Source organism: Artemia franciscana, chromosome 21, assembly GCF_032884065.1.
Source record: "Artemia franciscana chromosome 21, ASM3288406v1, whole genome shotgun sequence".
NCBI classification, from domain to species: domain Eukaryota; kingdom Metazoa; phylum Arthropoda; class Branchiopoda; order Anostraca; family Artemiidae; genus Artemia; species Artemia franciscana.
Genome location: NC_088883.1, coordinates 9,526,252 through 9,540,122, shown reverse-complemented (window position 1 = coordinate 9,540,122; position 13,871 = coordinate 9,526,252). Strand labels below are relative to the sequence as shown.

At 35.9% G+C, this 13,871-nt stretch overlaps 1 protein-coding gene across 2 annotated transcripts in view; it reads left to right on the top strand.

The window, feature by feature from the left end:
- The window catches only part of LOC136041028 (mediator of RNA polymerase II transcription subunit 20-like), a 29,231-nt gene extending 23,484 nt beyond the window's left edge, over positions 1-5,747 (top strand). For both annotated transcript variants that reach the window (XM_065725551.1, XM_065725550.1), the window contains exons 4-5: positions 2,086-2,196; positions 5,602-5,747. In XM_065725551.1, coding sequence (XP_065581623.1) covers positions 2,086-2,196; positions 5,602-5,694 — 204 coding nt within the window. In that variant the 3' untranslated portion in view covers positions 5,695-5,747. The remainder of the gene's footprint in view (positions 1-2,085; positions 2,197-5,601) is intronic.
- Positions 5,748-13,871: the final 8,124 nt, after the last annotated feature.

Below are 13,871 nucleotides of genomic sequence, written 5' to 3'. Positions count from 1 at the left end.
CAAAATCAAAAGATAATAGAGAGGTTTTTGGACTTGAGGTCTATTGAGCCTCAAAAGCAAGCTGTTGATATATAAAAGTAGCAAAGGTTTTCTTATATGTTCAGCTGGTTAAGTTAACTATGGATATGCACAGAGGTGGAAATATTGAGATTGGTATAGAGTCCCTAGCTCAAAACCTGTTTTGAGGAAATGTAGTAATTATTACTGAAAATCTGGCATCGAAAAACAAGCACATCTACTTGTTAGTCATACGTTTAAAGTCTAGGTAAATGATTTGCTCGATATCTTTGACTCTCAGCTCTGAAAGCAATTAGACAGTGTGTACCTGAAGCTATGTTAACAAAAATGGCTGTATATTCTCATCATGCAGTTAGTAGGCTTCCAATCCTTACAAAAGAATATAGGCTAAGGTACTTGTTTCCTTTTTTTGCCTGTTGTCCAATAATTTCTGCTAGAAAAAATAAAAAGAGACTCTGCTTAAAAAGAAAAAGAGGTGGTGGTAGAAAAGAAAAAGTGATTCTGCTAGATAAGAAAAGGAGGTGCTGGAAAAGAAAAAGAAGTTATGCTAGAAAATAAAAAGAGGTGCTGATAGAAAATAATGAGTGGCTGTGTTAGAAATGAAAAAAAAGGTGCTAGTAGAAAAGAAACGAATAAATAATATCCGTAAAAAGACAAGAAAAGGTAAAAACAATAAAAAGTGATCAACAGTAAAAATAATAATGGATAAACGGTAGAAAATAAACAATTAGAGAAGAGGTAAAAGGGTAACGAAAAAATGAAATTTATTAACCCCCCTCCTTCCTCCTAGAAAATGATTGTAGGTGTAGTAACCTCCATAACAAATTTCTGGGGGTGTCCATTACCGTGAGGATGCATAAATTGTATGAAAAAGGAGCTACACTCGACCTTCGGTCTAAAAAGCGTTAACAGGGCTTAACGTGTTGTTAGTAGTTTTGCAAAGACTGAATTGACTAGATATTTTAACAACCTATGAAAACTCGAGAAATGATTTTCCGTTCATTACCCACTAGAAATTTTTGGCTTCATAAAAAATGCATCTATATATTGTGGTTGCTACAGTAACTGCAATCTGTTGAAGAGCGAACTGCAGCCCGTCGAATATTCAACTACGCATTATAAAAAAAAAATTGTCTTGCAAAAAAAATATTGTCATTCAAAGGGTGATTTGGAAATGATAACTATTATATTAGGTTTATGTTAAAAGTCAAATTTTACTGTGAAAACAAATCTCTGGGAAATTTAAAAAAGAGCTTGAAATCCCGAATAACGGCGATGGGTCAAAATGAAAAGAGCATCACCCTAGACGATATTCTTTGCCAGTAAATTTTCAGGTTCTCCGGTTCTCAGGGAGTTTTTGCAAAGAATAGCACAGGCATTCACCTCAAGATCTGGCTAGAGCTGAACCGGAATTTTGTTAATTTTCAGAGCTGTTTTGGTCTGGGATTCTATTTTTCCCCATGGTCTGTTTGATTTAATAAAATGATCCTAGTAGAAGCAGAGGCAATTTGGGGGGTGAGGGGGTAGAAGGAGCACTTGCCCTAAGCGCAAAAATTTTAGGGGCGCAGAATTTCAAATAAATAATCTAACGTTTATGATCATTTTGAAATTTTATTTCTATTAAAATAAAGCAGAGAATGCTGTTGGCAGCATAAGCAAATTGGATCTGAAATTTTCCTTTTCTCCATATCTTCATCACCGTTCCTTGAAAATAAAAATAAGCAGACAAAATTTATTAAATGTTAGGTTTTTGTGATATTTTGTATTTAATAAGAAAAAAAAAATCTGCTAAAATTTGATCTGAAAATCCCTGGGAGACAGAGAGGGGTGCTAATCTATATTTTACCATGGGTGCAAGAGAGGCCAGAACCGCCACTGACTAGAAGTGTTAGAGGGTGGGCAAGAGTACTTAAAATATTCTTGCTTTCTGTTGGGGAGCCTAAAGATTAGTAGCTAAAATAGTACTGATATTCACAAGGTCACCACTAAGATTGCATTTGAATATGGTCGAGTTTGAAGGTCGACTCTACCTTGGATGTGTCCATTTTTCATACCTGTATTTTATAGGTTGAGTATACTGCTTGCTGTGTCCCCCAAGCATGCTGGGATCTAATGAAAGAATTTATCCAGGGATTTCTTGGAAGTCATGGACTTACTGCACCACCGCAAGCTATGCAGGTATATGATACGATATATTCAATACTAAAACCACATGGGGCCTGGTAAAAATACAACAAAATGAAAAAAGGCAAGAAAAACAGTAACCCCCTCCCCGTAGTGCACATACATATCTCTGTCAAAATAATCTTCGTCTATCGTACTGATTCTCCATTTTCTAAAACAGTTCTCCTTGTGATGCATTGCCTGACGAACGTCCTTCCCGAGGTTCTTATTATCCAGTTGACAATTACTCTTCAAAATTTCAGCCATCCGTTTCTTCTGGAGAGGCACGGGGCGTACCTCCCTAGAGTCCTGTATCTCCTTGCCATTACACATAAAATGTTTTAAATCCTCATTGTCCCTGCGCATTGGATACAAATGTGGCCGCCCGTAATCAAGACTTCCCCAAGTATTTCTTCTTTCTCTGACCCGCTCACATTGAAGTCTCCCTATGAAGCCCTGCCTCAAGGTAAAGTTCCTCTTCTCATGGTTTGGCGTCAATGTAAACCCTGAGAGACACCGACACGCCTGCCGTAGTTGTATCCAGTGTTACGATGGGTAGTAAAATTCTTCTGGCCTGTACATTTGTGCATGGGCCAGGTTTGTTTTTTTTTTCCTAAAAAAAATCCTTATACTTCATTTTTGAAAGAAGTCGGCATCATGTTTTTGTTTATTCGCAAAAATTAAATCTGATGACATCATTCGTAGGTATTAAATCCGATTAAATCATTTGCAATTATTAAATACTAGGATAAAATTCGTAATTATTAAATCTGATGGTGTCATTCGTATTTATTAGTTAGATAAGAAAAAGATTTTCGCGAAGAAGAAGAAACGAGGATATTTCGAGACAAGGAAAATTAAAAAACAGTGCAAATATTGTAGCTGAGACCTCTGTATCTCGTTTTTGATTACAGCCAGAATTGCCAGACATGTTTCAATTCTGGTGAAGAATGTCCCATAACCGGCATGAGGAAGAAAAAGAGGATTGTACATGTTATGTTAGCAAAATTCTTTTCCTTTTATATATTCTTTGATTTTGATGAAAGTAAATTAATAGTAAGAATCAGTAAGAATCATATATAATAATAAACAAGGATTTGATAGAAAAGAAGATATATATGTATATACTAGTAGCTGTTCTCTCCTTTTCGTAGTATATTTTCTGATTAATTTAAGTAAAAAAAAAATCTGGTCTATTGTGCTATAATACCTATCCCTAAAACCTGCCTGAATTTTCACTATATTAATAGTCTGGTCTGTAGCTTTTCTATTCTATTAACAAACATTTAGTTAGTTCTGATCCTTAGTGGGATAGGAGGCCCGCTCGGGGAGGCATATACTATCGTAAAAGGAGTAAAATATTAGGACCTAATGAATTTTCATTCATTTGAAAATGTTCAGTATCTTTTCAGAACGCACCTAAGGAGTGGCTTTTGGTGCTCAGTCCCCACCTATTTGTGATGTGTACAGTCATACAAAGGTGCCAATAACCAAAATCTTAGTCAGAAAAGTGTCGGGGTAGGTTTCAATATCGCCTGAAGTATTTTTAATCCCTAAGCTTTCTTCGGGAGGTCTTCGGGATTAATTTTGGGAAAGTTTTTTTTTTCAAATCCCAATGTATACAAGTAGGCTTATACAAAACTTATAATCAGGTGCATAAAGACAATTATTAATGCTTTTCAAGCTCTGTTCAACGCAACCAATTCATAATTAGGTGCTATTGTTGGTTTTTCTTGTGAGTAGTTGCTTCACAAATTGAAGGATTTTATTTATTGCAGTTGTTGGGGAAATGTGAAATCCTGTCTTCATTATAGATTTTTCAGCTGAAGTCAGAATGCGAAAACATTTTTTAGTCCATCGGATTTGACTCTTCCTCAAGAAGATTTACGCCAGATACGCCTTATTTACCTTTTCAGCCACAAATGTACCAGTGGAGAGTGGGGCTGCCATAGAAATTGAAAGTGTAGGGAAGACTACGCCTGAAAAAGCCATGAGGGAGATACCACTTCACAATTTTTTCTCCTCGACTGTACCTTTTTAGATTATTCCTTTGTAAGAGATGCGATAGATAAGCTACCAGAGGCAAATAAGAACAGGAGTAGTATCTTTCTGGAACATTATAGGGGATTTTACTATAAAAACAAGATTTGAGAAACGGTGGCTCCCATCTCACGAAGGTCCCAGGAATGCCCGCCCCCCTTAAAAAATCATGAAATTGCCGAAACTTCGTTGATACGAGTGTAAAATAAGACCCCGCTTAAATATATTTTTGTTGTGTGATATCTATATTATATATTCTATAAATTTTGCTAAAAGTAAAAGGTTATTCGAAAATAGATCGTGAGTGACGTCAAGTTATAAACATTGAAACAACGGTTTATACAATGGCAAAAGCTTCAAGCAGGTATAAATTGTCCCTGAAGGAAGTGGGATACCACTTTCTCAACTCATTGGTTGCGGTATGAAAGATGTTGTAAGTACCAATTTGTACTTTAATGGAAGCAACATTTACTTTTAAGATTTTTTTTGAAGCTATTAACATCATTTATAAGTAATGCAGTTTTTGAAAATCAGTGGATTAATGTTTATTCAACTTGCTTAAAACTTCAAAAACATTAACCCCCGGCGGAAAGCAGAGCTCGTAAAACTGGGTACAAGTACTAGAGTGCATCATAAATAAAACAATATATCCTATCATAATCATGCTTGGTAGGAGGGGCTTGATAGGCTATCCCAACATGTGTATACTAAAATAAACGCACGCACGCAGAAATACAACATTTTAATATTCCATTATCTTTGATCAATAAACAGTCTTTAATATTTCCTTCTTTAATTTACAGCTGAGATTTCCAAGATAAATGAATGAGAATTTTATCATTCAACTTATATTCGTTTGAAATTAATTTGCACTTACCAATGGGCAGTATTTTTGCAGTTTGTTATTTTTCGCCATCACCAATAGTTGTTAATAACATCTTACATTGGTTAATAACATCGTTCTTGGTCAAAACCAAAAAGATTGGGTTTTATGGTTATAACTAAAAACCTTCTGGTTTTTTGGGAAAAGGCAACTTAGGTAAATCAAAGTTCTTGCTGTACAGTTTGCTTAGATATGTCCTTCATACCGTATTTTTAAATCATGTCGTAGCTTCTCCAGTATTTCAATTTCCTAATTGACCAAAAAAAGGAAAAAAGTAGGGGGTGCGAATCCAATGAAGAAAAACATGTTTGGCCATAATTAAACAAAAAGGCCAGATTTTCAAGTTTGATTCGTCATGTTATGCTGTTGAAGGGAAGAGGTACTGGGCACAACCAAAAACTCTCCCGTGTTGTGGGCATAGTTTCCTTTTAAAAATTTGACTGGTTTGTGTAAATAAAATGTAGCTAATGGATAATAATATATATTTTCTCTTCCAGACACGAATGAACGACATATTTCAACCGATTGATAAGATAAGCCAGTATTTGGAACATTTTAATCTGTTCAGAAAAACAACCTCAGTCAGATAGAAATTTTTTAGATATTTTTTATATTTGTCATAATAAATTGTTTTTCTAATGAATCCTTAGTATAATCTTTGCTTATGGAATCGCCTTTAGCCCCCCCCCCTGTTTTTAGTCAGAAAGGTAATAAGAGTAATTCATAATCGAAAATTGTTGTGGCTGAATTATGTGAATTTGTTTTACGTTTGTTTTGACTTGTTAGGATACTTTAACGGTGATTCAATTTTTTTGGTAGTTCTTTTGGCCTGGACAAAGTTAGTTATAAAGTATTCAATTTTAAAGTATAAATAAAAGTATAAGTGTAATTAAAAGTATAATAAAGTATAAATTAGTATTCCATAAAGTTTAACGTTCGTATCAAATGACATGATCAAAGGAATGTCATTTAATCACGTGAATTTTGTGAATGTCATTATTAATGCCTTATTCACGATATGATTAGAACATGTCGTTTTGAAGAAATTGTTTGACATTTTTATATCTAGCATTACATTTTTTCACGTATCCCTACAATAATCATTTTCTTCTGGAAGCCTCTTTTGAAGTGTTGAATTGTGTGAGTTCGTCTGTTTTGGGTCATGTTGATAACCACTCCCATAGTGACACAACCTACTTTTTGGTAGCTCTGTTACCAGGGACAAGCTAGTGTTTAGTAAAATTTAAGGTCCATGTCGAATGAGAATATCAAATGGAAAAATGTCTTTTGACAGTATATCATAAGTAAAGAGCAATGTGGGCACAATTTTTTTTTCCTTTTTTTTAGATCAGGCACTTCCTATCGAAGGAGTTGTCGTATAAACTTAGGAAACGGCTCATTCGACTGGAAATTGAAAAGGCTACTGCCCTTTTTAATAGGCAAAAGCTATTGGAGGGCAACTAACCCCCTCCCATGCCCATCATTTCCCCAAAACCATTCAGTCAAAATTTTGAGATAGCCATTTTGTTTAAAGGAGTTGAAAGGTCCGGAAATTATGTCTTTGAGGATGACACAGCCCTTAGGGCACGGGTTATAAGTTATGTCCTAGGGGTATATAAAGTAAACATAAAAAGGATAATCGTAAAAACTCCAGAATGAGCTCATTTGATTGGAAAGCGGGTGTTATAGTGCCCTTTTTAAGATTCAAAAGTGATAAGAGGGGGATACCCCCCCACCCACACCCCGTATTTTCCCGAAATGCATCTGATTGAAAAATCTGACATGGCTATTTATTGTCTCAATACCTTCGAAAAGAGCTCATTCAATTGGAAATTGAAAACAGCACCCTTTTTAATAGTCGACAGTGATTGGAGGGCCACTAACCCTCCTTCCACGCTCACCGTTTCCCCAATTCAATCTAATCCAAATTTTTAGATAGCCATTTTGTTCAACGTAATTGAAAGGTCCGGAAATTATGTCTTTGAGGCTTATACCCCCCCCCCCCAGAGCCGTTATGGCATGGGTTGTAAGTTTTGTCCTGAGGGTGTATAAGGTATATATAGAAAGGGTGATCGTACAAACTAGGTCAATCATACAGATTTAAATTACCTCCATAAGAATTTAACTTATTTTCTGTCATAAGTTCCTTTCTCCGCCCCTATCCCCGACAGGGAAATCCTGCTTGCGAAGCCTTATAGAGTTTTGTGCGAGTTTTACTAACCAAAACTGTGACTGCTAATAGCACTGCTGAGTGACCCAGAGGAGTGGCAACCCTCGAGGAATTATAGCGTAGTAAACGATACAGCATTTACACTGGCTTCTGATTAAAGGATAATTCTTCTGGGTTTGCTCTGTGTTGGTGGACTGTTTGGACTGAAAGCCTCTTCCTGGCTAATTTATCTATCATGAGCTACCTCCCGAAGTAGTATAATATTTGCAGGCATGAATACGCAACAAGTCAGGGCAAATGGCTTGAGATTGTCTATGCAGAATTTCAACTCTTGTTGATGGAAGAGCATCGTCAAGCGTGGAAAACCATTTTGTGATCAAGATCGGTCTAGGATTGCGGAAAGCCGCCACTAAATTGTTGGTTCCAGTGACTTCTTGCAGTCTAATTCTAAGTTGGCTTACGCGCTTCATGTAGACATGAAGAGATGTGGTAGTCCCACTACTGCTTTGGTTCTGGGACCATAACAGTTTCAGTGATTTAAAGAATATAAAGTGACAACTTTGAATTCTGCTGTGTTAAGGAACAGCTATCGTATTGATATCTTGATTGACGCTTCGAATTGGACTTTTTAGGAGTTTCGGAAAAACGTATCCCAGGGATAGGAGAGTGATGTAGAATTCATTTACTCGGGCAGAAAGGATGGGGTGTATTGCCAGAGAGTAGGGCTCATGATGGATAAAGAAGCAGCTTCAGGTTGGGAAGCTACTAAAAATAGAATGATAGTGGTTCTTTGTGTGACTGAAAAGTGCAGGGTATAAGTCATTGTAGTAGCATGTATGCCCCTATAGAACCCACTAATATAGAAAGTAGTGACTCCGATAATTTTTACTTACAGCTAGAGGAACAAATAGATGGGGTCCTAGGAAGAATGGTATTTTTATGAAGAGACTTGAATGTCCAGGTCGTTAGAAATAGGGTTAAATGGTATTTTAGCTTAGGTAAATTTGATGTAGGAAAAGAAAACATTATTGGTTACCGAAAGTTGTATTTTGTGGGTATAACAGTCTAGTTACAACCAATATTGTGTTTGGTATAAAATAGCCCACTGTTTAACATGGTATTAAGATGATGGGAAGAAAGTTAACCGTATTGATTAGTTTATTGTAAACTGAAGACTGGTAGGATGTATACAAGATCCTAGGGTATATAGGAGTTTTGTTTCAGATGTTAAAATTGAATATCACCATCTACTAGTGTCTAGGGTTAACTTAAAGCTTGAACTTGTGAAGGACAACCACCTTACGTGAAGGGATAACGTTGGTAGACTCCAGGATGAGAATCTGAGAGAAACTTTCCAGTAACAGTTGAATACCAATCTAGAGAGTTTTAAATGTGACAATGTTGAAGATGGATGGAATAAACTTAGGAAATAGTTTGTGAAGTCGCTGATAATGTCTTGGGGAAGAAAGCAGATAGAGTAGAAAGTAGTAGGAAGAGTAGAAACTAGGGAATAAATTAGAGATGGTGTCTTAGGGAATAATAGAGAAAGGGAGGGGTTTGTATTGGAATTATTTGAATTATAGATCTTATGAAGAATGGAGGAAATAAGATGAAAATGAAATGACATCAATTTTTTACAATCCTTAAAAGGTTTTATGCCATACCAGGCTTCTCACTCACTTTATGAGTGAATGAGGTTTTATCGCCTCTCACTCACTCAGACTATCTGTCTTGGCTTTTTCTACAATTAGCCATGGCTTGAGCGCCCACAACTACTTGATTGTAATTCAAAATCGACGGAAAGGGGAAAGTAAGAAAAGTGGAGAAAGCATTAAAACGTAAATTAAGGAGATTTGAAATGGATGTCATAAATAAAATTACTGAAGATTTGGAAGATACAGCCAGACAGCACAATAGTAAGGTATTGTATTGGCATGCTATTAAGTTGAGAGAGATAGTCAATCTGGACTTGTCCCAGCTAAAGATTGGAACAGGACAACAATTAGTGATAAAGGAAGAGTTAAAAGCACATGGGCAGAGCATTTTGAGAATGTGCTAAGCCGGGATAGAATTACAGGAAATGATATAGAAAAGAATGAAAAAGTTTGTGACACTTAATATGTGAAGGAAGAAGATTTATTTTGTGAGGAAGAATTTGGAACAGTACTAAAATGACTAAAAAAAAAATCACAAGGTTCCAAATTCTTTTAGTGCAGTAAATTAATTATTAAATATGATGGTTATGAAGTTAGAGATAAGCTGCTAAAGATTATGAATATGATTTTTAAACAAGAGAAGTATCTAGTAATTTTAGAAAACTATAATTAAACCCTTCTATAAGAAAGTTGATGAGACTGAATGTGATAATTATAGGGGCATTAACTTGGTTTCTCTAGGAAGCAAATTACGTAGCATGATGGTTCTTTTTGGACTTAGAGATGCTGTAAGTAAAGATTTAAGAGAAGTTTCATACATTTTTAGTAACCGTTTGATCCAGCTAATTAAGAGCTTTATCTAAGATCCTATCTTTGTATGGTATACCACATAAATACATTAAAGTGATGTTTGCTATGTACTAGAATACCATTGCTGCGGATAAGGTAGGAAATGATGTTTCTCATTAATCAGGAGTTAAGCATGGTTGTGTCCTACCCCATTTATATGACGCATTTTGTTGGACTTTGTCCTAAGGAACACAGCAAAGGCAATCAGAGAACATAAAATCAATTAGGAGAGCAAAACTCTTCTGGACTATTCTGACAATCTAAGCATCTTAGATAAAATCTGTTAGCAAAATGAATGAATTTTTATAGGTTTTTCGAGCTCATGATGCAAGAATAGGTTTGAATTGAAAATTAATGTTAAGAAGTGTAAGGCACTAAGACTAGGAATAAGTGAAGGTAAAGAGGTGTAGCTGGGTAACAAGAAGATCGATCAAGTCGGCAATTTTACTTACATAGGTAGTATTATTAGTAAAGACAGTCTGTGTGATGAAGATATTAAAAGTAGAATAGCCATGGCCCAAAGCGTTTGTATACAGTTTAAAAAGTTTAAAAAAATAAGAAAGTAAGTGCCAAGATTAGACTACTGTAAGCTATACTAGTGACTCTGGTCAAGTACAAATCCGAATCTTGAGTGCTCCGAAAAATGGAAGGGGATTTGCGAGGTGTTTTCCAGAGAAATTGCCTATGGATTGCCGTGTGTTTTTGACTGACTGACCCAATTTCGAACAGTAAGCTGTGCAAAAAATGTGGGTCACTCTCTCTTTCTAGGGCTATAATGAGAGAAATGCTGAGATGGCTAGGGCATGTTCTGACGATGAAGCAATTCAGATTAGCGAAGATTGTCCTTGTCGGGCAACTGTCTAGGGCCAAATGAAAACAAGTCACACTCAAATGGGGTTGAAAAATTTCGTAAGGAAAGATTTAGAGGAAATGGTAGCTTCTTGGGAGGTGGCTATATAAGATTTTTTTGTACTTGGTTCTCAACTCAGAATTTGCACTGCGGCTGAACTGGGAAGACATGATCGTTTTTAGGAAGTTTTACCGCATAAACTGTACGTTTCGAATTTGATAAGAAATCGAATTTTATTCACCTCACCAAAGTCATCTTGCGAAATATAGAATTAAGACATGCCTTCTCTTGCGTCTCTTGGAAAAGTCCATATCTCTGTGCTTAAGAATACCTTGCTATTCTTCATCAGCATCAAAATAGCGTCAACTTTGGAGGTTTGGGTATGTATTTTGTATGTTGGAAAACTTTTTATAGCATCTTTAAATTGCACGCTGAAATAAAGAAGCAAAAATTTCGCGAATTCGAGAGCCTGGCATTGACTGCGTTCAGACCTCCGACTTAATTAACAGTAAACTTTACTGAACTGGACAGGCTTAGCGTTTCCAAAGCTAAATGTGGCCAATATTTATTCAATAAGGCCATGCTTTACGCCATATTTTGAATTTTATTCAGAGCGTGTCTTAGGCTGCCTTCAAAGTTTGAGAGATTTCTTTAGTAGTTGGAATATTTTCAGAGATGATTTACAGAGCTAAATACTAGTTCACTTAATTTTCAGCTGGACCAAGCAGATAGTCTTCGCTGAGTGTCAGTGACTAAAAAGTTTAAAGTGATTTTCCAACAATACGCCATTTTCCTGCCAAAAAATCAACTTATAATTCACCCACGTATGCTTTTTGAACGAGTGAAGACAACACTACGTTTACCTAGCCCACCCGAATTCTACCTTACGTTGTCCCACCCACTTTGGTCTCTTTACCCTTAAATTCTAGTTGACTTTCCATGACTACTATCACTAAGTGGAGTGATAGGAAGTTCATCCAAGAGTCATTTTGGAGTTTTCTTCAAGGTCTTAAGGTATTTGAAATCAAATCTTCAATTAAGTTCCTCTGATAGTTCTTGGAATCTGTGTAAAAATTATAAGGTCATAAAAGAGAATTTTTAGTTTTGTTCTGAAACCTCAACATGCGAGGATTATAGTCCACCCAAGTAGTCTTCCTGCCACGGAAGAAGTAAAGTAGTACTTGTAAGCTAATCAGTCCATATTCTGGTTTCTGTGACAGATTTTCAATTCTCAACATATAAAAATTTTGTCATACAGACTAAAACAAACTTTTGACTTTCCCTCCCTGTTGGGATTCATTGAGCCAATGTCCCGGATTATTTTGAAAACTCTTCTTTGAACGGTTAAAGTTTTAAATCATGTCTGAAAAATGAGTTCAGTATCGTTTAGTTTTTGATTCATCAAATTCATTAGAATCGGCAGAATGTTCAAAAAAGGACTGATGGGAGACCTAGTCAAGAATACTCTACGCGATTCAGGATGAAAGTTTGTTTCTTTTTATTTTATCAATAACTACACCTTGCGTCGTCTTCCTGATGCTAGCTATACTGATCTTGGATCTAGTGTTTTTATTTTTGAAGTTTGGATTGGTCTTATCATAAAGAACGGGAATGTTTTCCATTTCATTTCTGAGTTCTTCGAGAAGATCTGCTCTGAATCCATTCTTTTTATTGATCCTTTACGTTTGGACCAACGACGCTTCTTGACTACTCAAATCCTCACTTCGGCCATGCAGTGTTTTTTTTTTACAGATAAGCTTGAAGTCTTAGTCCCGCATTAATAAGTTGAGATCAAACCCACTGCATTACCACTTGATTGATCTATCGTAAATTTGAAATTTTTGCGTGCTTTTTTGGCTTGAGTCTCAAATTTGGTCTTTAATAAAGTTCTTAGCGTAAAGAAGAGTCCAAGAAGTGGTTTAGAACAAAGTTCCGCGTGTGAATACAATTTTAGAGATAAGATTAGCTTCACTCAGGATTGCCAATTGGACATAGTTTATGTCCGAAGAACATATTCCAGTATGCTGGAATATAATGACATAATAGAGCAAACAAGAGACAGATTTTAGAAATTTGGGACACAAAAGGGGCACATTTTGCAAATTTAAGCTATAAAATAAAATATTTCCCTACTGAATATATATTTGTTTACAAAAATGTCACTTTTTACCAAAGTAGTGCTCAAACTACTTATCTAGCACTAAATCTACTTAACTACTTATTTTCTACTGATTTTTTACATTTCATGCTGTATTTTTAGGAGTTGTTGGCACTTTCCCAAAGACAGCTATCTGCAAACACTGTTGAGATTCTTTGCACGTTTGTACTCTTTGGTCTATAAACGATTTGATTTCTCCTTGCTTCCACACTACAGTCAAGATTATAGGCAAGCAGGCACTTTTTTCGTTAACACTTGCTTCCGAGCTCCGATAGTCAGGCCAAATTATTTATCTATTTGTCAAGTATTACCAATTGAAAATGAGAAGTTAAGAAAATGAAAAATTTGGATTCCTTATGGTCTGGAATCAAGACAAAAGCCAAGCACCGTGGGTAAATTATGTCAGCTAGAAAATTTTTAAGGAAAAATCAATACAGTCATAATGTATTATTTTTTCTTACCAAGGCACTTTGTATATATGGAGTTGTCGATAAAACTTTATAAAGGAGCAGAGATCATTTGATTTGAAAGTTCTAGCGCCATTTTTAAGAATCAAAAGTGATTGGAAGGCAACCAGAGCCTCCTTGCACATTTCCAAACAGACCCAATCAAAATTATACGATTACCATTTAATTCAGTATAATTGAAAAATCTAGTAACTATGATTTTTGGGTGACATCCCCCCCCCAAACTCCCTCGGGGCAAAGGCTATGAGTTGTACCAGTTGCCCATCACTAACATTTAAGTTTTGTATGGAAGGGCTGGTCGTATCAACTTTAGAGAGGGCTCATTGGAATCAGAAGTTCTAGTGCCCTTTCTAAGAGTCGTAAAAGATTGGAAGGCAACTAGCCATCCCTTTCCGTCCTTTTTTCCCCAAATACATCCGAGAGAAATTTTGAGATAGCCAATTTGTTAGAAAAAAGTCTAAAGATCATATAACAAGGTCTTCAGGATTGACGCAACCCCCTACAGCCTGGGAGTAGGAGTTGTAAGCTGGGGATAAGAGCCTGGGGGTAATAAATTCTTGTAATAACAAAAACTCAAACCAACAGAGACCATAGGCAGCGCAATAGCACTGCTGAAGT